Below are 27,840 nucleotides of genomic sequence, written 5' to 3' on the forward strand. Positions count from 1 at the left end.
ATACCCTTCTTCTACTTTGAAAATCTGTCATTTACTTTTAGGCTAGCCACTGCCGCTAAGCTATGTTAGCACCACTGTGTGTGCACCAGTGTCAGCTCAGGCTAGAAAAAGAAACTAATACAACATGTAGAGGTTTTAATGATACACTCACTTCTAAGTTAGGGGAATTACATTAATAGTACTGCAGTTTGAATTGTTTGTTGTCATTTAAAGATTTCACACTTTGCTTGGTAATAAAATATTCAGTCTGTTGGAGGTACTCTTACTTACCACAATCTCATTTTGCAAGACTGCTTTGTCTTTCTAAATGTTAGTACGCCATATTACATTTTATTAAGCTGCAACAACTATTGGTACCGACAGCCATTAAAAATCATACTCAGTTTATTATATAATATATAGTTGGGGCAATTGAGTTGATCAATCCCTGAATCAACTGTCAGCTAAATTAGGTACAGTTTAATTTAGTTTAGAGTTGTTTAGGTAAGATTTTAGGTAAGACTGATCTAAAAGTCTTGAGTAAATTGAACACAGGAACAACTTTTCTTGTTGCAGCATCACTTAATTTCACTATAATCTGCAAGTGCAAATATAATTAAGCCCAGATAGGTATAAATCTGCAATAAAAAGGTATTCTTAGTATTGCATTCAAGTTGATTATATTGTAAAATTCTGCCTCCTCTTGAAAAAACACATTTTAATTCCCACATTCATATGGGGGATTTTCCTGCAGTTAAAATACTCTGACGTCTTGTAGGTCTGAGTTGAGATCAATCGAGACAGAGAAGGGCAAGAAGTGAAATGGGATTCATGCTAAAAGGTTAAAGGTTTAGAAGAAAAACCAGACCTAAAATTTTATTCTGACAAAGTTTAAGCTTAAAGTCTTGTTTGATAAAAGCACAAGCTATGATTTAACTCATAAGCGGGTAAAACTCAGTGATAACGGCATTATTTTTGCAGTTAAATCTCAATAGTAAGGCTGTCTCTCCCTAGTATAAATCTATTAAATAAATGCTTCCTAGCATTTAGACAGTTTTGCTTATTATCATAAGTTCCGATTCAATTATGATCTAAAAAGAATAGTATTTATGATATTATTATTACTGGATTTGAATGTCAATAACAAATACTGGCTTGCTTTGGTAAATACATGTAATTAAATTATCTATGTTTATCTGAGAGATAAACATTATAAGCCTATTTAAAACAGACATTAGTTCAAATTAATTCAGACAATGAGGGAAAACAGGGTTCAGTCTTAGAGATTACAAATGTTTAAAGAGCAAAATAGACCAAAAACCATTTGGGGTTAAATTTATACCAAAAAACTCCTCTAGGATGTGTAATAATTTGATCATTATCAAAAACAATGCTGAAATAATTTACCCCATCATTCTAATTTTTAAATCTTGGTTAAACCTCGCAGCCGGTCTTTAATTTCAGTACACATGCAGAGGATTTTCCTGCAGTTAAAAGACTCTGACATGTTGCAGGCCTGTTTAAAACAGACCACAGTTAAGATCAATGCCATGCAAGGCCTTGCAGCAAAACAAATCATCAATAGGCCTATGTCGATCACAACCTTTCTTTCCTCCGTGCATGAAACAGGAAACTGTTTTTTTGTTGTTGTTGTAGTTTTTTTTTTTCACTGACAGTCTTAGTGATACACTCAAATCCCCCATATTTATAACTGTACCTTTTTTTAAAACAGAGCAGAAATAGTGGGGGGAAGAGGCAGATATTAGCAGGTTTGCATGGTGGTTACAGGGCCCCAACAGGCGCTGCAGTGGCAGCAGGCTGTGTGCTGGCCTCGGCGGCGTTATTCATTAGCAGAGTAGCCATAAAGGAGAGCATTAAATGTTATTTTCTGTGCAGTTTTTAAATGCGCAGCACTCACTCAGCGTTGAAGCCGTTGACGTGTAGAATCCTCATCTGCTTCACAATGGTGCTTTTTCCGGACTCTCCCGCACCTTCGACAGAAAAAAATATATAAATATATATATAAAAACACAAATTTAGCACCAAGCGACTACATCCTGCCCACATATGAGTGGGTAAATATGCTAAAAGGTGGGGGTAAATTGTTATTATTATTAACTGTAAGGCTGTGAAGCTTCCATCAATATCCACCCCCATGACATATTATTGCTGCTGTCAAAGAAATACGGCTACGTGTTCGGTAAACGAAACGGATTAGTCCACATTTTAAACACCAGCCACCGCGTTTAAACGAGCCTTACCCAGCAGTAAGAGCCTGTGTGTTGCTTTATACGCCTGTCTCTCCTTCTGTAGCTGCTTTTCTATCTTTTTATTAGCTTCTCGTTGTGCCTTTTCGTCGATGCGTTGGTCTTCAGTCTTGCTGTTGCCCAAACAACCCATCTTCCGTCACCCTCAACCCTTCCTTGTGGAGCCGTTAAAAATAATATCGTTGTAAAGAGAAGAAAAAAAATGGCAGCCGAGGAGGAGGGGGTTTTAAAAAATAATAATAGTCACACCAACAACGAGTGTGTTGTGAAAATAATAATAATAAATCTCTGCGAGGCTTCTCTCCGTCCGTCCGTCCGTCGGAGGGAGGAATATGTTCCCCCGTTACAATTCCGCTTCAGCCGCAGCAGACCGTCATCCGCGCCGACGAAGAACAACCGCTCGATTCACCGAGGAAATATTTAAAATATATACATAAATAAGAACAGAAAGAAAAAGAGAGAGAGGGAGAGAGAGACAGAGAGAGAGAGGGGGGATTTCAATTTCTGGGAATCCGGTCAACTGTTCCTATCACGTCTCCAGCCCCTCTCCTCTCTCAGTGGTTTTTTTTCTGTCTGAATTTCTACCAGTGTTTCTGTCTCTTTAACTCAGCACTGCCTCTCTCTGTGGCTCCAGGAAGTAGCCGCGGACCGTGGAGGCAAGAAAACAAACCTCCGTTAAACTGTAACGTTAACGACCAGCCCGGCGACAGCATTTTATAACTGGGTGAAGTTGGAACAGGCGAGCCGTTACAGATTTAGTCCTGATATGATAATAATAAAAAAGTAAAGAAATGAAACGGTAGAATGGGTGGAAGGCCAGACGCCTGTTTACAAGAGGGGCTGGGTCTCTCTGTCTGTTAGTGAGATGGCCCTGACCCACACTGGTAACCAGTTGACATAGTTCCTGTAAGAACTGGGCTATGATTGCACACTTTATTATACGTTATTAGACATTTAAAACATTTTAAATCACATTATTAGTCATTTAAAATATTTTAAATCACATTATTAGTCATTTAAAATATTTTTAAATCATGCTATTAGTCATTTAAAACATTTTTAGATAGATAGATAGATAGATAGATAGATAGATAGATAGATAGATAGATAGATAGATAGATAGATAGATAGATAGATAGATAGATAGATAGATAGATAGATAGATAGATAGATAGATAGATAGATAGATAGATAGATAGATAGATAGATATGGATGGAAGGGGACTGGTTGTTTGCTTCGATTGATGGATGGATGGATGGATGGATGGATGGATGGATGGATGGATGGATGGATGGATGGATGGATGGATGGATGGATGGATGAATGAATGGACTAATGGATGGATGGATGGATGGATGGATGGATGGATGAACCGACAGATGGCTGGATGGATGGATGGACGAACCGATGGATGGATGGATGGATGGATGGATGGATGGATGGATGGATGGATGGACGAACCGACAGATGGCTGGATGGATGGATGGATGGATGGATGGATGGATGGATGGATTAACCGACAGAGAGATGGATGGACAGATGGATGGATGGACGGATGGATGGATGGACGGATGGATGGATGGATGGATGAATGGATGGATGGATGGACAGATGGATGGACGGACAAACGGATGGATGGATGGATGGATGGATGGATGGATGGATGGATGGATGGATGGACGATGGGACGTTGTTATTTTTGTCCAACAGCCATAATTATCTACAGGTTCTTGATGTTGCTGGTACTTCAACTCACACTGTGGGCTTTGATTAGACAGAGCTAAGATTGAGCTTTAAGGCAACAAACACTAAAGACGGGTTTGGTTTACACCAAAGAACAGAAAAGTAAATCTATAAAAACCATGTAAAAAATGAGGACAACCATTGAATACTTTGTTCTTTATTAAGACTCCCTTATGGAATGCTGCATTAGATACCAGATATCCTCTGTTCTGGGGTCCAAATGATGCAGTTTTAGTCTCTGTGGTTCCTTCACATTCCTTCCCATGAAAGTAAAGCTGGTACAGTCTTCCTGAATGTCATCTTACTGGTTTTTGGAGACTTCTTTTAGCATCTTACGGTCTGCTTTCAAGGTGAACTTCCAGTAATGTTCAGACCTGGGCATGTTGGCAATTGTTTTCAACATCCTCCTCTTGTGGACTTCAGTGAAATGGCTGATTTCAAATCACCACCGACCTCCTTAAATCCCTTGCCAGGTGTAAAAACGTGCAAGTCTCAGAGTAAAACTTCCTTCTTAAATGCTGAGAAATGATGCTCTCGTCACCTGCTCGTTATTTTAGGATGGAGAAGACGAGGGGGTGACCTCAACAGAAATATCTTTTTCATTTCATTTCATAAAGCATTTTAAAAGAGCTTATCTCAAAAGGTTCTTATCTCAAAGGGAAAACAATTTTTGTCATAACTTGCATTATATAAGAAATTTCAAATAGTCAATGTTGATGCTATGGGCAGGTAGGTAGCAGTCAGTCTTGCAATTAATCTGAAAACACCTCTGGCTGAAGACTGTTGTCGAATGACAATCTCATCATGACTGATATCAGGTTTTCCCTCTGTGTATTATAAGCCTGGCGGGCCACCAGGCTTTACTTATGTCCCCACCAGGTTTTGTGTTGTTAATTTATTAGTTTTTCTTTATATTATTGCCTTTTCTAAGACTTTACAGTTGGTGTTTAGATATTAATCTTCCAGCCTTCCAAAAAGGCATAACTATGAAATTATATTTTCAAATTTCTTGCCAACTTTAAATATTTTTTGACTCAAAATCATGGCGTTAAGCTGGATGACTGCCGAAGCTCTTAGCCAGTTTTATGGGGGAAACCAGAAACAATATTCCACAGCAACATTCCTTGGATGACACCATAAGTTGTTAGCAACCAATGCTAATCCACCTCATTTGCTTTTGCCACTCCTTTTTAAATCTCTGTCTGGTCGTATGGTCATAAAGCTGGGCAGAGAGACGTTGGAGTCCGTCTGTCTGGCTGTACATGGTTATATTATCGTTTTTTCTTATCTATTTATTGTTTTTTATTGCAAAAGGCCAACATAAATACATTTCAAAGAGATTTCAATTCAGATTTAGGCTGTACTTGATTAAAAATATATCCTACACCTGCTTTACGGTATGTTACATCTCCCGCAACTCAACAAAAGTTTGCAGCAAAAGTATTCTATTTCAGACGTTAGAAATACTGAAATGCAAAAGTATTTTCAGTAAAATTCAGGGCTGGGAATTTTAACAAGTTAATTTAAAACAACTGGAAGGTGTTTTGTTGGGTTTTTTTTGTTCTTAAGCACTTCGGATGTTTTTAGGAGCAGCTCAGACTCCAAGGAACGTACATAATAGATCCCCTTTAACAATTTACAAATTTCATAACAGTTTTGTTTATTATAAAGCAGTAAGAACAAACAAAAAAGACTGATTTATGTGGTTTAAATGTAGTGAATTTTGTGGCCTGCCAGTAGTTTAAATTAGCTATTTTTGACACCAAAGTTGTACGTGTTTCAACTATACCTTCAATTAATTAACTGAAATTTGAAACATTCTTTCCCCTTGAGAATAATTAAGTATTATCCCAATCAAATCTTGTTTAAAAAAAAACAACATAAAAATTTAATAATATTAATAAAACCTGGAAATTTTGTATATTTTTTTTCCCCCCAATAAAGCCTCAACAAAGGTTCAGCAGTAGCAAACCCTTGAAATTTTGGCAGAGCAGTGATTCCATAAATGTTGACATTGGTTTTTGTATGGTCTTAATTTTTATGTTTTTGCTAAATACCTTGTAGGTGACAGTATTTGTGGGAATGTTGGTTGTTTGTGTTTTGTTCCTTTCTCTTAGAATTGCACTATTTTATATATATATATATATATATATATATATATATATATATATATATATATATATATATATATATATATATATATATATATATAAAGTGAAAAGCCTAATAAATATATAAAACACTAAAGGTAGAATCATAAAACACACACACACACACACAAAGAGCGACGCATCGTGGACGACTGGAAATGTTAGATGTGTTACGTCACAGCAAAGCAGCAATCAACCCCACCATGAAATACAAAGTCCACGGAGTGCGGCAGCATGCTAACAAAGCTTGAGGCAGCTGGACACAAAACAGCCTCATAAATTTACTCCAAACACAGAGACAGTTAACACACCTGCCTGGCACAGCGTAGGCCCCACCTTAGCAAATACGAAGAGATCATCCGAATAAATAATTGCTCAGGCCAACACTTTTATTTGCTTTCTGTACTAACAAATAGATCAGCCGAACACATAAAGAAGGGAATTATTTTTTTTCTAAGGAAGCCGACTCGTAAAATACAGAACTCACTTACAGAAATTATTATATTGCGCCACCGTCCTCTGGAAAATATCTGAATATACAAGGAAAGAAGGAAGAGTACATCGGATACAACAAAGGAGGGAAGGAAGAACACAAAGGATACAAGGAAGGAAAGAAAAAAAAGAGTACAGAGAGGGAAGGAAGGAAGCAAAGAAGGAAGAATAGAATGAAATTCACTTGTTACAGCAGCACAGTAACGAACTATGTCCTATTTAACAGAAAAAATATATAAAAAACCATAAACAACTGCATATTTTTACAGTAAAATAATACAAGGAAAGAATGAAAGGAACTAAGGACAGATGGAACAATCTAATCAGGAAGGAAGGACGAACATAACGGAGGGCAGGAAGGATGGTATGACACAAAGAAGGAAGAAAAAAGACAGAATGAAGGACAGAAGTAAGAAAGGAACAACGTCAAAAAAAAGGACTGAAAGAAGGACACAACATTTAGAGAAGGGGAAAACAGTTTGGAAATACAAACACTCTTCCATCCTTCCTAATGTATTTCCAACAATATTGAAATGAATTTTCATCCTTTACTAAACTTTATAGGAAAACTTCAAACTGTTCACCTCCAAAATGTTTGGCACCAGAGATTTAGCTAAAAACAAAACAGCATAGTTTGTTATTGTAAAGTAATTTATTTTCCTACTTGCAACTTTCATAGCATGTCTTACTGGTAACTTTTAATAGCACAAAGGACAAGTAAATAATCTCTGTTTTGAGCAATGTTTGTATTTATTTAGTCATGATTAGTTAAAATAATCGCCAACTAATTTACTAATCAATTAATCATTAACTGGAGTATGACGACTCAAAAAAGGCTTTTGCTGAAAGAACATACTCAAAGTAATAATTAAGCCAAAACTCAATAAAATGTATATTAAATTTGCATTGAGGATTAAAAAAACACCTCTGTCTATAAATATATTTTACCCAAAACTCCTTAAGTGGGATAATTTTAGTTGCACTCAGTTCAAATCAACTAAAGGAACACCGTGTTATTTAAATTTAGGAAATAAAATGTAAATTTTCTTATTTGCATTTCCAATGTTGTATAGAAGAAAAATCTGTAGATTGTGCCAAATATTTTCATCCGTTTAATCGATTGATCGTCAGTTACTAGAATAATCGTGAGCTGCAGCTCTACTTCTTTAAGTTTCAGATCTAGAATGGAGCTTAGCTGCACCGTTGCAGTGAAAAGTCCCCGTTTAGTGAAGTCGACATGAAAGGTGTGTGAGTGTGTCACGTTCAGCTCACTGTGGTTTCCTCTGACACCAGATGTGGTGTGGCTTGTTCATTAGCCATCACTTCTCTCTACACAACCTTTGACTTGTTCGTCATTGTTGTCGTTTCTTTTCTCTTTTTAAATAAAGCATGATAAACTCAGCCTGTGCTGCAGAAATTAACATCTAAACTGTTGCGTTCAGGTCCTACTAACTATGCAGTACATATGCATTCAAATTTAGCGACATAAACAAGCAGATTTTGTGATTATCACAATGATACTTGATTGTAGTGACGTTTTCCAGCATGTAAAATAACCCTAAAACCCTTATTCACCTGTAGTGGGTTGATTACAAAACCACAATTAACGATCTGCAACTTTGATGTAAAAAGAAAATAGATTCAGTTTCCCCGCCTTGAAAAAAAAAAGCAAGGTCAAAACCAGTAACTGATCCACACTTCCCCCTAGTGGTCAGAGGCAGCATTGCATCTGTGTTGTGGCTCTATTTGAATGATGAATAAATCATTATCCATTAAGAGGATAGTTTAGATTAGATTTTTACTTGGTGATTTATATCCAAACTCTAGCAAAAAAAAAAAAAAAGAAACCCAACCTGTTTTCACATTTATGTCAAGTTTTTCTATTAAAATGCATCTATTTTAGCATTTAGATGCAAAGTTTGAGTCTTTCATTATTATATTAACACCAGATGTTGCTTAAGTTTCTAATTTTATCTCCACTAGTTTTTATCGACATGTTCAGATTTTGAAGCTCATTTTCAGATTTTCTTTGTCAGAAACAAAATTCAGGTTTTTGTTTGTTTGTTTGTTTTTGCTTATTTAGATCATTCAGATCAGGGCAGAACAAAGACAAGTATGTAGCAGTATAAAAGTATCCCAAAAAAGTGTTAAAATAAATCAAAAAATAAAATGGTACATTTAAAAAAATCTTATTTAAAAGAGGAATTATTAGCATACATTTTATGTTATTTTCCTGTATCATTTATGCATTTATTTAGAAATTAATTCCAATACAGACCAAAGAATATAAAAGTATTTTTTTTAACTGTTTAAAACCTTGCTAAAATATATTTTAAGATAAGTAATCATGCTTATCTTTTTATAAATATTTCATTATCGTATAGTTTATGTTATGGTGCTGTAAAAACACTTTGTAAATTTGTTATCTTGAAAGGTGCTATATTAAAAGAAATCAGCTTTCTTCCAGTCACTGTGGTTAATTATCGATATGTCGGCTTTTAAGAACCTTAAAAATAGCTGCTAATCACTTCTTAGCAGTGCAAAAGTGCACCTTAAGAATAATGTAAAAGGAAGGTAAGGTAAAATTCATATTTATTATGCACCAACACACAGGCTCCAAACACCAAATTTAATTTTAGATTTATTTTGTGGCCCAGACTGAGACTGTAGCATGCATTGGATAAACGAGGCACCAGTCTAAATGACACCAAGCTAAATTTAGCATTGTTTAATTTTTTTTTTCTCCTGGAAGCACTCCCTGCAGGAACAGAGGCTCTTGAAAAAGAAAAAGAAGAAGAAAGAAAATCATAAATTATACATTAAGCAAACTCAAAGAACAGGCCTGGTCCGATGTCCTTCGAACGTGGTGTGATTCCCCTCCGATTGAGCTGATAGGACAATTCACTTTGCACTCCCTGCTATTGGCATCATAAATATGACAATAACTCATGTTTCAGTGCCTCCTGCCAGCGGTGACAGTAACTGGGAACTCGCTGAGTAGCAAAGTTCAGCTGTGGTCAATGATAAAACTCACTTAGACACAAGCAAAGTTCACTTGGCTCCAAAGGCCTCTGCTGCGCGTTTCTGTACACGAAGAAGATTTTTCCAAAAACGCGGCTTCCCACCCGGGACAGCAGCTCGAAAACAGCAAACAAACCAGAAAAAAGCTGCATGGCAGATATTCTCCAACTCGTCCGCTGTGTGTTTTCAGTAATTCCAGTCCAACAAGCAGCCAGTGTGACAACAGAACGATGGTGATGAACCTGATTTATGAAAGATAAGAGTTGACGAAATCTAGGAACGCTGCATCAGATATTATCTGTCAAAAGCACAGAAACCAATCTAAAACAGCAGAAGTCACTTCTCTAGGAATGCATAAACAAGACAATAAATCAATATTATTGTTTTTATCAAATCTCGAGGTTTTGAAGATTTAATTTTTTGAAAATCTGGATTTTTTTCCCCCTTGGTTTTCCATAGTTGAGTGATGTCAGTGGGCCAAGGCCTCCATTTTGTTTGACAAGTGTGCTTTTTAGCTTCTATTTATTCAGACTTTGAGTTTAGATAAACTCTATGCAGGAATATAAGGGGTAAGTTAGCGTTTTTACTTTTAATTTCAAGAATACAATCATAATATTAGGAGAATTTAGTAGTATCTTTAGAGCAACTCCAACAAATTATCTATCCAACCTTTTTTTTTCTCATTAATCAACGTTTTTCCATCATTTTAAGATGTTCCTCTGGCACAACTTAGTTAATATTATGACTATATCCTCAAAATTAAACAAAAATTGTTGTAAAATGGTCCTAAAACTCTGCCGTACAACTCGCAGAAGGAATGATTGAAATAAAACCAGTTTTTGACACGTGTCTATTTTCTAGTATGAAAAAAAAATAATCTGAAATGTAATTTTTATCCCACAGATAAGCTCCTCCATTTCTGTTTCAAGGTAGATGCTCCTATAAATCTTCAAAGTTGAAACCTTTATGTACACTGCATAGAAAGACACAAATCAGTTTTCTCAACAACCAAACTTTTCCGTTTTAGGACATTTAGGATCACCGAAATTATTCCTGTTTGCCAAATGCCAGAAAAATGACACGTTTTTTCGTTGCTTGTTATTTCCTTCAAATTCAAAAGTTTACAGATTGGAAGATTTTGTGGGCTTCTGATAGGTAAATTCACATTATTTTAATTAAATAGAGGCACACTTGTGGAAGGTCTTCTGAGTTTGACGTGAAAAAGTAAAAATAAATCAGCCAAGATGGCAGATAAATAACTGAGAACCTCTATAAGTCTGATTAATCATTGGGCAAAATGTCCATCTTATGAATGTTTATTTGTACTGAACAATAAGTCAGTAACAATACATATAGTGTGATGGATATATGATCAATATCAACAGATAATATGTTGATAGAAAATTCAATATAAAGAATATTCCCTCAACTCCCATCCAGAACCGCAAAGCTAAGAGAAGTTCGGTGGAATCAGCTTACTCTCTCACTCTTTGGTTACCTAGCAACAACTTCCAGAGCAACTTGTGGTTACCTAGCAACAACCTGTTGACTAACTTAGGCAGCAGCAGTTTAAGGTTTGGCCACTGTGCCACCAGTTTGACAGTATTTCAGATATTTAAAACCAAAAACTAATCAATAATTATCAATATCAACTGATGTAAAATGCTTTTCTCACGATACGTTTTTCAGCCATATTGTCAGCCAGTAAGCTACACAGGAAGGAGGCTGATTCTTTGAGAATATCAACCACAGATAAAAAGCAGAAGACCTTGTAAAAGCTGGGAAATGAGCCGACAGGCCACTCAGCAACGAGGAGACCATTTCAAAAAAAAAAAAAGGCAGCAGAGAAAGCAACAACAGTTTGAGTATTTACTCAGAAACAAACACTTTCTTCTGATGAATCTAAAATTTAAATTAAACTTGAAACAAGCCTCAAAAACGCCATCCCAGTTGCAAAGTACGATGGTGGCAGCAGCATCATCTGAGGTTGTTTTTCTGCAGTTTGATACATAAAATAAACCATATGGCATCATAAAATATTTAATATTTAAGCAACATCTGAAGACATCAGCCAGCAAGTTGAAGCTTAGGCACAAAAATAACCCTAAGATTTTCATCACATTACCTACAAAGTCAACATTTTGGGGTTGCCAAGACAACCTCTACAGAAAATGTGTGATTTATAATCCAATATTCCAGCAATCTGCTGAAGTTTAAAGTTTCATTTGAAAACAAAACTCTACAAAATCCTAACGAGACGCTTATGATCTCCCTCTATCATTTGTTACATTTATCAAACAGAAATATTATTTTAGCTACCTAAAACATTAAAGGTTTGGTCTGATGTAACGGCAGACAGTGAAGAAACAAAGATTTGGTGACTTTTTAATGTGACTTTTAATTGTATTCGTAGAAGTCCACATCCTAAATCTCTGATCTATTTTGATTTTACTACAATTACACAACGGTTTCAGGTTTCTCCAATCTGAAACTCAAAGTTAGACTTTGAATTTCAAAGAAATCTTAACTACCCTGACTTTGCCAGTAAGATTGTAAAACCGAAGCAATTACACTGTTAAGAACCATCCTCTTATATAAGCAGTTATAAAATGAAGCAGATAATTATTTCAGCTCTGTAAATCATTGACTGATATTTAGTTTAGTTTGACTTTTAACTTGTGGAAAGAAGTTGAAACATTCATCGCAACCACCAAAGATTCAAAACGATAAGTTAATAATTTATCCAATCACAGAAGCTTCATTGAATCTGTCAAATGTTCTCGTTCGAAAAGCTTGTCTGACAGGAGACGTTGAGGAATGCGATTGAAGGACAAGTTTGGAGGAAAATATTAAAATTTAAAACACACTGGATATGCTTTACAAATAACTCCGAAACATTGGCAGTAAAATGTGTATTAAAGATGTCATTCATAGGATATTTTGTTTTTTTTGGGACCATTCTCTGAAAATCTGAGACATAGTTGTGTATGAAAATCTCAGCATTAACAACAATACTGAGTTCAAGTCACTTAATTCCCTTTTCTATTTCACTCTGATGCTCAATCTGTAAATTGTCAACAATGGAACAGGTTTACCTAATAAAGTGGCCTCTGAGTGTATCGTAGTTTGTTAATTAATCAGTTTAAGCCCTATAATTTCTATTGTTCCTTGGGTCTTTCGGGCTCTAAGTAATCCTTTCTAACGATTTCATACCTTTGAATAAACAGTGTAATTCCTATCTATTGGAACATTTTGTTTTCCATAGCTTTGTATTTTCATGGCTGTATAACTTTATGCCATATTTTCATCGACTTTGGTTCTGTTCCCCATTTTGGCTAGTTAACTTATGGAATATGACATTTGTTCCTTTCAGATCATCACATTTCCATCCATCCATCCGTTTTCTAACACCCTTGTCCCGAGTGGGGTTAGGAGGGCTTCATAGCATTTTTAATATAAATGATCTATTTTGTCAGATTTTGGAAATTATGACTGAAATTTCATAAGAAATCATGATACTGTGGGGTTTGGAGCTTCAAAGGCAGTGTTTTGAAGCCTGTGTAATTTGCCACTGTAGGGGGAACAATAGTAGTAGTAATACTAACAGTAATAATAGTCGATTATGACACTACATTTTTTTGCATTCCTGGTAAAGAGTTATCAAGAATTTAAAAAAAAAACATATTCATCTTTTAGGGCAGTTGGAAGGGCTGGACAATATGGCTGAAAAACTAATCACACTATAACCATTTCATCAGTTGGTATCAATAATTGTCAATATTGATCATTATTGATAAGTTTTATGTTGTAAAAATCTGGAAAAAAGTGCCATGACCTTTCTTGTTTTATCCAAAGTTTTCACTCCACACCGTTTTTTTATTCTTAAGCAGTTGTGAGGCATAGTGGGGAAACCTTAAACAGCTACTGTTACTCAACGAGTTGTTGCTAGGTAACCAAAGAGTAAGAGAGTTGCTAGGTAACAAAGAGTGAGTTAGAGAGTTAATGCCACCAACCTTGCTAAGCTGCCTGTGAGGTTGAGTAGCTGAGGTCTTTCCTCTCCCAGAATGCTGTGTGGTTCTGATCGTAGTTCAGTGAATAATGTTGAATATTCTATCTGATGTATTACTTATTGATATTGATTATGTCTATCCTGATACATGCTGTCATTGGTTTATTGTAGCAGTAGGATAATCGCGCCACAAATAAATGCTACATCTCTTTTAAGTATTTTTTTATGTGACTACAGTGGATTCCCATTCATTCGCAGATCAGTTCTCACTTATTTGTGGAATATCATTATTCAAGGAAAATCCACCTATTTACAGATTTGTTTTTTTTAATTATCTGTAATATTGAAAGGAAAATGCAGCTTGGTAAGCTGAACTAAGTAAGCTCCATGTTACTTGAAATGTTCAATACTGTAACTATTCTCATTTTAATAAGAACAAACTGCTTCGTCATACTTGGATGAGAGTGAACAGGTTTGTAACCTTACAAAAAGACATTATCAACTCTGAACTTTGACAGGTTTATCTGGGATATATCTAATCAGTCTAATCAGTTACGTGTCACTTTGTTTTGTGAAGTTAGATTTTTTTTCATCTGTGTGCAGAAACATGCCACACCCACAGCAGAGCTCAAATTTCTGACCTCAACATAACATGTCTGAGTTTAGCAGATTAGCAGCCAAACGTAAGAAGGTTTTGAGCCTGGTTAACTGTATCCAGTTTTTTAGCACATTTTACAGCAAATATTGCAGAACGTAATCAATATACAGTCTGTAATAGCAACTACTTTAGTTTTTTTAAAATTACTTCAAGCTGCACTACGTAATTTTTATAAAACATTTTTTGCATATCTGTTGAAACTGTTGTTGTCATGACAGAATGGTATGAGACAGAAAACATTAACCTCTTCTGCTTTCTCCTATTGCTCCCACTGTTAACTAGAAATAACCAATCAGAGCGAGGAGGCGGGCCTAAGCGCTGCCAATCACCCTCACCCTCACCTCTTGGCTCTCTGTTATGCTGCTAGCACAACCTTTTGTGAATGCTCAGGCATAGACACCAATGACAATGAATAAACGGTTTTCCTGTAGCAGTAAGTTGTTTCTAAGCCATTAGCACATTTAGTAGCAACTACATGAGGTTGACTGACAGCGCTAAGACCATCCTCCTGGCTCTGTTGTTTTTGCTTGGAGCAGTGCATTTCTCCAGACAGGAATAATATTAATATCTCAAGGAGAATTCAGAAGTGGCCAGAGTATCCAAAAATTTTACTCAAGTAAGATTAGCACTACTTCAACATATTTTTACTCAAATAAAAGTAAAAAGTAGCCGTACTAGATATTTACTCCAGTAAGAGTAAAAAAGTATTTGGTGAAAAGTCTAGTCACCTAATGAATAACCGATCAAAACATAAATTATTTATTATTTAAAAATTACAAAATCAGATGGAATATAAAGTTAAGTGAATATTTTGGTATTTTAAGGACAAAATTTATAATAACTTATATAAAAGTGACAAAAAATAACAAAAATATGCAACAGAGATTTTTTCCAAATCATTTTCTTTCAAAAAAACTTATAAACATTTACACAAACTGCAGGTGTCTGTGTCTGGTGAACTTTTGGTTAAAACATGTTTGTTCTTCATTCGGTGGGTAGAAAATCCAGAAATTGTACTCAAGTAAGAGTAAAATGTACAGCATAGTAAACATACTCCTAAAAGTTTTTTTTTTTTTTTTTTATGTTCTTCAAGTAAAAGTAATTGAGTAAATGTAAGTAGTTATTAATCAACTCTACTCATAACATGCTGTCACAAAATGGTGACAATTTAAATTTTCAGTAGAAGTTACTTTTACAACACTCTTTAGGAAGTCTTAATATCTCATTTTACCCCAGTAAAGATTTTAATTTAACAGTCAATTCTAGAAAAAAACAACAAGATAATGTTTATCCAATAACAGTGATAATCCATCTAAATACCTGCAGCAAACAAAGAGATAAAGCGACCCGGATTGGTGAGCCACATGTCGCCTTGAAATGTAAGACGATTTGAAAGGTGTCTACTTTCAGAGGAACACAAACCACCTCAGTTCTCCGCCGTGCAACAGGAGTCCCGTTGGAGACCTGCGGGGCATAAAAAGTCCCAACGGCCTCCTAAGAAAAGCCAGAAGTGGCTCGTGTCGCGGGCTGCCGCGTGCACCAAAGTAAGCGTGACACCCACAGAGGTGGAGAGGGAGGCCCGCCAAAAACAACACGACGGCACGCTGCTGGGACAGCAGCTTTCAGCAGCAGCTCACGAAAGAATGCATGCCAGCTCCCTGTGTGACTTCAATAAGATAAACCATTCCTTCCTGTGCGCAATTAGCAACAGTTGTTTATTCAGGAAATTACACGGGTGGCCATTTAGTGCAGAGGGGAAAGATGCACCGCACTTCTTGGAGAGAAGCAAACGCAGGCAAGACAGGATCTGATTTTACTTTAGAGCTGCAGCATGTTACTTTCTTTTAAAGCATTAGTTTTATACATATTTGTTAAAACTGTCAGGCTGCATAGCTGTTGCCTTGCAGCAAGAAGGTCCTGGGTTCGATTCCCGGCCCGGGGTCTTTCTGCATGGAGTTTGCATGTTCTCCCTGTGCATGGTGGGTTCTCTGCGGGTTCTCCAGCTTCCTCCCACAGTCCAAAAACATGACTGTCAGGTTAATTGGTCTCTCTAAATTCTCCCTAGGTGTGAGTGTGTGTGAATGGTTGTGTGTCCTGTATGTCTCTGTGTTGCCCTGCAACAGACTGGCGACCTGTCCAGGGTGAACCCCGCCTCTCGCCTGGAACGCAGCTGGAGAGGAACCAGCAACCCTCCTGACCCCATTAGGGACGAAGGGTGACCAGAAAATGGATGGCTGGGTTAAAACTGTCAGTATTTCATAAAAGTAGAATATAAACAGAGATGCCCAAAAATGTGCTCAGATAAAAGTAGCCACTACTTCACCTTATTTTTAACCAAATAAAGGTATAAAGTACCCATCCAAAAAATTAGTTGAGTACAAAACCTATTTGGTATTTTCACTCAAGTGCTCAGTAACTGATCAAAACATCAATCATTTAATGCTTAAAATTTACATAGTCAGACAGAATAAAACATAAAATTATGTGGACATTTTGGTATTTTATAGCTAAAAATTAAACTAATTACAAAATAACAAAATTAGGCAAAAGAGACATTTTTCCAAATCAGTTTCTTTCATTAAACTTCAACAAAAACTGCAGGTTTTTGGTTAAAACATGTTTGTTTTTCACTCAAAATCCAGAGACTTTACTCAAGTAATAGTAACAATACGTCATAATAAAGTTACTCAAGAAAACCGCGTAGTAAAAATACTCCCCAAAGTACTTTTTTTTTTCAAAAGTTACTGAAGTTACATTATGAGACAGATAATCTGTGAAAACATTGATCTCCTCCACCTGAGCTACTGTTGCCATCTGAAAAAAGTCAGACTAAAAACAACCAATCAGAGCCAAGAGGCCGGTCTTAGCGCTGTCAATCAACTCATGTACTCACTCCTAAATGTAATAATGGCAGACAAATTATTTATGTTACAGAAAAACTGTTTGTTAGCCCTCAATGGTGGCTATGCTACCTAGCTTGAGCATTCACAACATGCTCTGCTAGCTGCGGCATTGCTAAAACCCGCCTCCTGGCTCTGGTTGGCTTCTAATTGACACTGGGAACACTGGGAGAAGGCAGTGGACCTTTTTCACAGATTACCAGTCTCATAGCATAATGTCACAACATAGTGACAGTTTCAACAAATATGTGAATTTTTTGTTTGTAAACGCTACATACTTTAAAGTGTTTCAAAAATATCTATTTATGGTTTTACAATTTTTTAAAGAGCTGTTAAAAATGTTTCCCAAAGCAGTTAAACTGTAGCAAAATGATCTTAACATCTCTATCCAAAACCTACAAACAACACTGAGAAACCATTGAATAGTAAAAAACGATGTAGTGTAAAACTGCAAAAGTTTTGATATTTAGAAAATAAATACTGAATGCTACAAAAAATCTAATTTTTCACTAATTAAAGAAGTGGTGGAGGGCTAGAATCCATATTAGTCAAAGAAAGTATCAAGATGAACATTTTCCCTTTAAAACGCTACACATTCTTCAATAAAACTGCATATGTATTTAAAATAAATTTTTTAAAATATGGCAAAAGTCTACAATCTAGATTTACTGTACTAACAGGAACTAATGCTAAACACACTAAAGTACACTGAAGTAAATATTTTATCACATTTTTTGCATCACATATATAATAAAACCTGTCATGTTACACCACAGTAGAAAGGGATTAAAACAATTATTTTATTACTAAATTTAAAAGAAACAATCTTGTTTCTTTGTTTAGGTTGTTAGTTAAAATATTAAGAAGGATTTAGAAATTTAAGAGCAGCAGTGCGGTGCACCACGTTCTCTTCCTGACTTCCTGATAAACAATTACCGTATCCATGAAATGTTAATTAAATTATTATTGCATTACCTTTAAATTATGACTAGAAGTTTTCAAGATTTAAGGTTTTCAACTAGTGAATTTGGAAATCTGTTGATTAATTTGGGGCAGTAACATCTGACCCTGCATGTTATTATGGCTTAATAAATCAATCTCTAACAGGTATATGATAGTAAAACTGTCTTCTGATATAATATCCTTGAGTGAAAATACCCCAGTTATGTTAAAACTGCATAATATTATCCAACTGCTTTCATTAAACCATAAATATAGAAAAAATGACTGCTTAACAGACATGCTGCTCAGAGAGGCAGAAATTGACTTTAAAATTACTACAATGGTTAATTACACTTCTTTAAGCCAGCTGACTGACAAAGCACAGCAATAAGTGGGGGCTTTGCTACAGTACTCAACCTTTTATAAACTTTAGTATGCATTCCTACACTGCAAAACCCAAAAACGTAACACGTATTTTTGGTTGTAAATATATTTTGCACTTGAAATAAGACAAAACTAACTTACAGCTTGTTTTAAGTAAATAATTGCTTAATATCAATGAAAAAGTGTTAAATAGATCTACTTTTAACAAGACAATTTCCCCATGTTATAAGTGAAATAATCTGCTAATGGCACTAGCACTTTTTCATCCACATCAATTAATTATTTACTTAAAACAAGCTCCTATATCTTACTGATAAGTTACTTTTAAGTTAGTTTATTTAATTCAAGTGTGCTAAGACATTTAAACTAGAAAACTACTTGGTATAATTGTGTGTTTTTTGCAGTGTACAGGTACCTGCCCAATGCCTCCCCTCTAATTTAAGAAATACCAGAGCAGATGCAGAAATGAAGAGTCTACTGACCTTTGCTTTTACACTAATGCTCCAACCTGTTATTACGAGTTATCTTAAATTATTACTTTAAACTTTTAAAAGTAAGATCAAAGACTTTTATTTAGTTTTGCTGAAGCCTGAGGGCAAACTTCTGCAGTATATTTTAACAATATGTAGAGTTTGTTCTCTAACATTTCCCACCTTGAAAAAGTGGGAAATGATAATATAACCTTGAGTGAGATAGATATCATAGACTAGAAATCCTGCATAAAGTATAGAGCATTGCTAATAATATCATTAACTATTTCTAAATGTTTTATCTATCTATGTTTATGCTACATAACATGTCCTAAATTTATTTGGATTTCTGTAGTTAATGGAAACTACACTACAAAATAAAATAGGCTATTTTTTGGTTGCATTATGTGGTTTTAAAGCATGATGCCTATATTTGAGTCAATTACATTTTTTTTTTAAAAAGAGCATAATGATTATGTGTAAACTCTTTCATCACAGCAGGAAGAAAAAGTTCAGTCTTCCTGCCTGTTGAGTCTATAAAGAACATTGTGTACTGTAATTCATGACACATGGCCTACAATACACCATAACAGTATGACAGGTTTCCTTTCTGTGATGAGCTGAGTTTATTTATAGTAAAGAAGGACAAAAACAAACAGACTAGGGTAAACATTTTAGCTAAATCTATACTTGAACATGTGCTCCCATATTTTTTCTTTTTCTCCCCAGTTTTCCCAGAACAGATGTCACGCCCTTATACAATACTACTATACTGGTTTTAAGGTAAACATGGCCTCCAGCTATGAGGTCTGTTTCTGTATTTACAGAGGTTGTGCATTTGGTCCATTTCTAACAGCAACCACACTGATAAAAATCAATTGTTAGAGTTTCACAATTAAATGGATCCATCAATTTGGATACATTTAATTTGGGTCCATTTCAAATTATGCCAATTGAGTTAAATCATAACTATTAGAAGAATAGATTCTTATCCTATGCTTAACCTCCTTTTACCCAGGTAAAAGTATGAAGTTATTCATGATAAAGACATATAATAATTGCTAACAAGTTTAACGTTAGCATTGGCACTGTTGCTAAACTGGTTTAAGCTAGATGAAAACTTTTTAAAATCAGTTCTAACAAGGTGGCATGTGTTAGTTTCCTTGACAACAGAAGATTGACTAGTTCAAGTCATTAACAACGACTAAATCATCTTTAAGGTAAAGTAGCTAGCAAGTCCGACATTAGCAATAGTGTTGTTACTAAGTCGGCTTAACATGAAAACAATCTTTTTAAATTAGTTCTAACAATGTGGAATATAAACGGTTTTCTTAAAAACAATAGATATGATGTATGATAATTACATCTGCATTTGAATTAAGAGGCTAAGCTGGCTAGCTAGTCAGACACTCGCATTAGCGCTGTTACAAAGCTAGATTCACATGAAAACAACCTTTTTAAATCAGTTCTAACAATGCGGAATATAAACAGTTTTTTCATAACAACAGATATGCTGTACCAAAGTTACCTATATCTGGATTAGAGTTAAGAGGCTAACCTGGCTAGCTAATCTGACATTAGAATTAGTGCTGTTACTAAGCTAGTTTAAGGTGAAAGCAACTTGTTTGAATCAGTTCTTACAAGATGGAATGTAAACTATTTACTCGAGAATAAATACAATGTAGCATCATTAGCTGTATCTGCATCTGGCTTAAGAGGTTAACCTAACAAGCAAGTCTAACAGTAGCATTTGTAGTGTTACTAAGCATGTTTAAGGTAGAAACAAACTTTTTAAGTCAGTTTTAATTAGGTAAAATGCAAACCATTTCCTGGACAACAGATACAATGTAGCATCATTAGCTATATCTGCATCAGCCTAAGCTAGCAAGCTAGTCTGACATTTGCGATGTCACTAAACTAGCTTAAGGTGAAAACAATGTTTTTAAATAAGTTCTAACAATGTGGAAAGTAAAATGCTTCCTTGACAGCAACATATATAAAGTAGGCAACCATTGTTAGCTTTGTCTGCAATAGGCTTTGGAGGCTAAGTTGGCTAGCAAGTCATTATATTAGCTATAGCATTGTTACAAAACTAGCTTAAGTTGGAAGCAAACTTTTTAAAACCTTGACAACAGCTGTGATGTATTATTCTACAGAAATGACTACCTCAACGTTAAAAAGCTCAGGTTTTTAGAAAGTTTAACCTTAGCGATAGCACTGTTGCTTAATTAGTTAAAGCATGGTAGCGTAAACCTTTAAAATTCAAACAAGGTTTAAACCAGAGCCAAGATAACTTCCTCATAGTCAAAAACTGTGGCTTTCAAGAAAGGTAATCAACTCAAAGTTATTGTGGGACTCCTCAATCAATTCTTTAACCAATTTTGGTTTGAGGAAGGACACAATAACTGGCTAAAATAGGTTAAAGTAATCATGAAATAAAACATAAAAGGCTGTTTATGGTTTGCTACAACGGATAGGTAGGTGAAATGTGTCTTCATTTAGCGCGTCCCGGTGCTGCGTGCTTCCCAAATAAGCAACACACACCTGTCCATCCAAACGATGTGATTCATCAGACCAGCCCTCCTTCTTCTTCCAGAACCCGGTCGCTGGTTTATCACTGCTTCTTTCTTTCTCCACTTTTGATTGCAAATTAATCTTTTTCCAGCTTATAACATGTCAACTTTGAGAACAAAATGTTCCCTTCCAGTCAAATGTCTCTCACTCACTAATAATAAAGAAAACATAATAAGGGATGTTAGAAGTCAGAGTGACCATTTCACCTCTTTACTAGTTTGAATCTCTGAAACTTAGTTGTTGTTTTTTTTAGGTATGAAATTCTGAATTGTTTTGGACTAACTGCATGTTAATTCATACTCGCCTGGATGGTTTTGAACCTGCAAAAGCTGAATTTTTAGAGTCATTTCCTTGATTCTACTAGTAATATGACTTACATAAGTAATAAGGAAGTTTTTTTTTTTTTTGGTTTGATCAGAGATCAAAATCTGCCCTAATTCAAGATTCAACTGAGAACAGAGAGATGAAATACAGATATTATTATAGTACTGAACTAAATCACAGAAATTCAAGCTTATTTTTCAAATTTCAATCATTTATATTGAAAATGTTTGAATATGCTTCTTAATCCAAAATGGATTTATTATCCATTTTAACATGTAAAAAAATGGATAATAAATTAAGTTATAATTGGCAAAGTGGATAAAAGAGCCTGATAAAGAGTTATTTACTTTAAGTTTTAATATTATGCCAGACTAAATGCATATTCATTCATAGCACATCTCACACACACACACACACGCACACACACACACGCACACACACACACACACACACACACACACACACACACACACACACACACACACACACACACACACACACACACACACACACACACACACACCAGCCTTAAGGTTGTCTGCTGAACTAAATTCATATGAAAGCGTTTTTATTTGTATGGAAAATAAGTTCAAATTGGATTCTATAGACCTGAATTTTAATATCGGCACCTTCCTATAACGGCCTAAGTAATTTTTTATTGATTTTAGCAATAAATTTTTTTAAAATTACCCCCTTTATTATTTTAATTACCAAAATCTGATTTAGGTTAAAAAAAAGTGAATTAGGTCAATATTTTAGGAAGGTGACATTATGCAACGATTAATATGTTGGATTGATTCAGTTATAAAATTGCTGGATGTAATTTTATAACATCCAGCAAGGGTATTGTTTCCATTTTAATGAAACTGAATCAAAATGAATGGATATTTTTAAAATTTGATTATTGCCACAAATTAAATCAACCAATATTTTCTTATGTGTTTCTTAAATATTTCACCAATTATTGTGTTGGAGTAAACGTTACAGACTAAAAAACAGTCTTAATGTACATATTTTAATATGTAGCTCATTATTGCCGTTCGTTCTCTTATCTAACTGGTTATTTGTCATTTGTACATCAATCCCTCTTAGACTAACATTTAACGTCTGCCGGAATTCATTTCTATAGTGCATTTTGGACCTTTTCACGTCATCCTGAAACGTGGTTCTGATCTGAAGTGATGGCCATCAGATGTGGCAACAACAGGCCTCGCTGGAGCCGAGCTGTGACATAATTTCTGGACAGGCCAGCGCGTTTTGGTTTCTATTAATAAAACACCTTCCCAGTCCAACAACAACAGAGAGGGAACAACCTACCGAGCAGCAGCAGCCGATGCGTCTGTTTATACTCCCGCTTGAGCTCCCTCAGCGCCCTGTCAATGTTTTTACTGACTTTCTTCGCCTCCTTCTCGGCCTCCTTTTCCTCCACCAGCAGTTTGTCCCAATGTTTCTGCTTTTGGGTGCTTGTTTTTGGCAGCAGCTGCAAGCGGCGGCTGCGCTCCTTTCCGGATCCCTTGCAGCCGCTGCTGCCGCCTCCTCCTCCGCCGCCGCCCCCGTTTTGTATTAGCACCCCGTCTGTCCCGGCGTCCCCGCGGCGGTGCTCCCTAGCCGGGTCCCCGGAGCGAACCAGGCCTTCGCCGCCGCGTAGCGACGAAGTCTCCCCGCATCCGCCGGTGTCCTCCTGGCGAGTCGCCCCGCCGCGGCTCGGCACGGCGGCAGCGGCGGAGGCGTCCGGAGGCTGGTCCGAGTCCGAGGTAGCGTTGGAGATAGAGCCGCTCAGGTCCCCGAAGAGCCGGGGACGCAAACTGTAGCACAGCCCCATGTTGAAACCAATATTTGTCTGTGAATGTGATTTTTCATAAATCAAAATATCGGGCGGGGATTAAAGAAAATCGCAGATGCGCCACCAAGCACCTAACGAGCCATTGTCACATTGGAGCTCCAGCGGCGCGATCTAAATCCGAATCCGAGGCGAAAATGTGAATGAATTATGCTCCGACATTTGCTATATGTCATCTTGCATTTTCCCCCAGTCAGCCTTCGCTTCGTAGATAGTGGATCACCTGATCCTTCAGTGGACACTGCGGGTCCACCTTACCGTAAGTAACCGAGAGGACGCAGCCTGGGAGGAACGCCGCTGATGTCCGAGTGCGCACGCAGGCCAAATTCTGACTGCGCAGCTATTAGGTGTAATGCAAGAGAAGAAGGTACGTCATGTTACTACAGTATGGCCGTTTCCAGAACGCCCCTAAATGATTCTCATTCCTCACATTTAATGCCTGCCCAGTGACAGAAAAATGTAAATATTTGTTCTAAAACACCAGATTTATCTCTTTTATAGAAATTCCAGCGAATATTTTGGTCAGATAAAACTCTTAAAGTGTAAATTATGATTTAAATTCCACATTGGCCAAGAATTGTACTCAAGTAAGTTCTTCAACATATTTTTAAATATAAAGTAGCATTCCAAGAAATTACTAAAGTAAAAGTCTAAAAATATTTTTGCAAAAATTCTACTCAAGTACAGAGAAACTGCTTAAATTATCAGTCATTCAATATTTTTATCAGAAGGACCAAAATAGTTAAGTTGAAATTTTGGTATTTTAAGGACGAAAATGGCAATAATTCATATCAGTAACAAAAAATAACAAAATCAGGCAAAGGAAAATAAACTAAAATATTTTCAAATCAGTTTCTTTCAATAAAAACTTATGAAACTTTAACAAAAACTGCAGGTGTGTGTCTCTTTCTGATGAGTTGTTTTTTTTTTTTTTTTAGTTAAAACATGTTTGTTCTTCATTCAGTGAAGATACTCAGAAAATTCAGAAATTTTACTCAAGTAAGAGCAGTAATACTTCACAATAAAAGTACAACATAATAAACATACACCTAAAAGTACATTAAAAGAAAAGCTACACAAGCAATATACAAACTATGACTAGAGCTTAGTTAAGACAAACTAAATTAAAGAAATTTTTAGTCAATATACCCTAAATCTTTCTCTTTTAGCGGGTTATAAAGTAGATAAAACTTCCTAAAATAACGGAACACATGCAGGCGTCACAGGAAACCACTAGATGGCGCACTTGTACATCTAGTACGGACCACTTGTAATTAAATAAAGATTTTATAAAATGCATTTGAGAGTCAAAATACTTATAACTAAGCTGAATGAAACCATGACGGATGTAATTAAGATAATGCAAAAAGTACTAAGCCCAGTTAGACTAAAATATGGACCATATTAAACCAGTCTCATTAACTTTGACTATAAATGATAATCTAACTTTTTTAAGTATAAATAATAACAAGTGAAAGTTTGGCAGTTTTTTCCAAGAAATAATTTAATTTAATTTCTGGGACTGAATGACACTAAAAGTACCAATAATCTATTTGTCTTTAATTTTTTTTTTCCACAAATATCAAAATATCCCAGAGAATAATCTTTTTCTTCACTTAAAAAAATAAAAATAAAATTGTAAAAAATAAAAAAGAAATTGCTTTTTTAAAACATTATCTAACATTCATTAGAAACACAAACAGATATCACAAGCAAATAAAAACCAAACAAACTTTCAAGTGGAAGTGGGTAAAGTAGACAAAAATTGTGCTACGTTTTACCATTTACTTAATTACCACTTAGTTTTTCATTAATAGCTTTTCTATTTTGCCCTCATTTTTCTTAAGTAAAAATGCTGTTTTTGTTCACTTGAGATTAGATTAAAATCACTTTATAATTTGGTAAAGGCAAGATTATTATGACTTTATACATAAAGTCTCAGGTTTAACTAAAGTAAAAATTTAAATTCAGTTTGTTTTTATACATTTTGAGTGGATTTCTTTTTGTTATACACCAAAAATCATGGAATGTACAATTTTTAAGCAAAACAAATATCACATTCCAAGTCACTTTTTACAACAGACTGTAAAACAAAACGATACAGCTGGAAATGTTTCACAATCCATATTCAAAATTTAAATCCAAGTTCAAGATTTGTGCTGCCTCAACTTCAGCATTCCAAAGATGATCTTCGTCAGCATCAGCACGCTGAAAACACACATTAAAATATTTACATTATCTTGACAAATGTTGGTCTGTGTCCTTCAGTAGAGTACGTTACCTCGCTAAAGTCATCAAACCAGACGGCATGAACTTCCAGGAGTTTACAAATCTCAGTCCCATCACTACAGCCAAAGTTCCCGCTGTGCCTGCATGTACAGACAAACATGATGAGGAGAGGAAAGCTGCCGTCATCACAGCACTACCTTTTGGGGAACAGAGAGAGAAAACTCACCCAATGAAAGCCAAACATTCCTGGGATTTCTAGACGTCAGATAAACTCCAACCGCAGCCGCCAAGCCGCAGACGATACCGGCGACCAGAGAGGTGATGCTGCCTGTAGGGGTGGTTGTTTTTATATATATTTATATATATTGAACAGCATCCAGCTAATTTTCTGCATTTTTTCTTTTAAAATATTGAATCAGCTGCAAGAACTACAAGAGATTAGCACTTATAGCTTTAACTGCATACAGTGCATTTCTCCTCTTATGGTTAATGTATACTGTAGATTGTCCCCGTTTTAAATAACATAAATAGTCATATACGGGTTGACGTATTGAGAACTGACGCTATATAAAATGTCTCCTAGAAGTAATTTTTCTATAAAAAAAAAAACAAGCTATTCCTCAGCCTAGAGATCAAGCATTGAATCAGATTTACACAAATTAAAATTAAGAGAAAGCAGAAACATATAAACTAATTTTGTTACATTTTTGTTGCAAATCTTCCTTTGTATTCTGGATTAAAATAATAAACCAAAATGCTCTGCAAAGGTTTAACACGTTTTATTCTGCCAGGATGAATTCTCAGTTCATTCTTGGAGTAGTTTTGGGACTACTGAGAAGCTCATACAATGGCGTATTAGGGTTGTTGTAAAGGGAAAAAAGGAGTACGTTTCTGCAAAAAAATATTAATAAAATAAATCAAACAATTTCTAGAAAAAGCAAGGAAATTTTTAGATTAATCTCATACATTTTCTAGAAAAAACATGGACATTTCTGAGTTTCAAATCTCAAAAATGTTACTTTTTTTACACAGTACCAAAACTGGAATAGTTTTTCTCCCTTCGCAAATAAAATCAGCGTTCACTAAATATTTAATTTGCTTATGAAAAAAAAGACAGAAGTAAAAGCGACCAAACTCCAAATGAAAACTTTGACTTTCAGAAAGTCTTGAAAACTGCTGACAAAGTCCAGTACAAAAAATATGACATTTGGAGGGGAAACAAAACATTAAGTGTGGATTTAAAACTTTGAATTTTGTATCTGTAGGCGTTTTCCTGTTCTTGTAAGACTGTAGAACTATTAATCATAACCATTTTTACAGATTAAAAGGGAAAACAAGATTTTGTTGAGTTGTCATGACCTCCTCATTAAAACTTGAAGTTTATTTTCACCAGTTTTGTACTTCTGACCGTAACAGTACATGAGGTTTAAACTATTTCAAAACCCAGCCGTATTTCTGAACTTATTTGTCCTACCAACAAAATCTGAGTTTAAAAGTCTGTTAATACACATATTTTAAAAAGCATACCTGCTTTAGCATAACCTATGACTCCTCCTGCTAACACAAACAGAGCATAACCGAACCCAATCCAATCCATGAAGTCCAGTTAAAGCAGCTAATCCCGAACAGAGAAACAAAACCTCGCAAGGTTTTGATAGTCTTGTATAAACTAATCTTATATAAAGCGAATACAGACAGTTTCTCTTTATTCGCAAACTGCCCTTAGCTTTAAAAATGCGTAAAAACGCTTAGAACACGTACTATTACACTAAATTCTTGCCTAGTTTAGTTTCAAAACACTTCCGCCTAAACGGAAGTTGGTCGCTTTCGAAATAAAAGCTGACAGACTGAATTAAT

The 27,840-nt window shown here is 35.5% G+C and overlaps 2 protein-coding genes across 3 annotated transcripts in view; both read right to left on the reverse strand.

Moving 5' to 3' along the window:
* LOC122840936 (guanine nucleotide-binding protein G(olf) subunit alpha) overlaps positions 1–23,975 on the reverse strand; it is a 73,389-nt gene extending 49,414 nt beyond the window's left edge. Inside the window, exons 1-2 of one of the 2 annotated variants that reach the window (XM_044133737.1) lie at positions 23,232–23,975; positions 1,898–1,970 (exon numbers count right to left, since the gene is read on the reverse strand). In XM_044133737.1, coding sequence (XP_043989672.1) covers positions 1,898–1,970; positions 23,232–23,736 — 578 coding nt within the window. In that variant the 5' untranslated portion in view covers positions 23,737–23,975. Of the gene's footprint in view, positions 1–1,897; positions 1,971–2,240; positions 2,923–23,231 lie in introns of those variants that run through there. The other variant, XM_044133738.1, reaches the window with a different exon arrangement.
* A 1,845-nt stretch (positions 23,976–25,820) lies between these two features.
* LOC122840939 (transmembrane protein 14C-like) lies at positions 25,821–27,797 on the reverse strand. Its single transcript, XM_044133740.1, has 4 exons — positions 27,511–27,797; positions 26,210–26,311; positions 26,036–26,123; positions 25,821–25,962 (listed from the first exon to the last, which is right to left on the reverse strand). Exons 1-4 carry the CDS (start codon positions 27,578–27,580, stop codon positions 25,902–25,904), a joined length of 321 nt encoding a protein of 106 aa, XP_043989675.1. The 5' UTR covers positions 27,581–27,797; the 3' UTR covers positions 25,821–25,901.
* Between the last annotated feature and the right edge of the window lie 43 nt (positions 27,798–27,840).

This window comes from Gambusia affinis, linkage group LG12 (genome assembly GCF_019740435.1).
Source record: "Gambusia affinis linkage group LG12, SWU_Gaff_1.0, whole genome shotgun sequence".
Lineage (NCBI taxonomy): Eukaryota > Metazoa > Chordata > Actinopteri > Cyprinodontiformes > Poeciliidae > Gambusia > Gambusia affinis.

Coding starts and splice junctions, on each gene's coding strand:
- LOC122840939 (XM_044133740.1), bottom strand. CDS start 27,580: ATGGATTGGATTGGGTTCGGTTATGCTCTGTTTGTGTTAGCAGGAGGA. Junction 26,312..27,510: donor CATAGGTTATGCTAAAGCAG/GTATGCTTTTTA, acceptor CCACCCCTACAG/GCAGCATCACCTCTCTGGTC. Junction 26,124..26,209: donor GAATGTTTGGCTTTCATTGG/GTGAGTTTTCTC, acceptor CTGTACATGCAG/GCACAGCGGGAACTTTGGCT.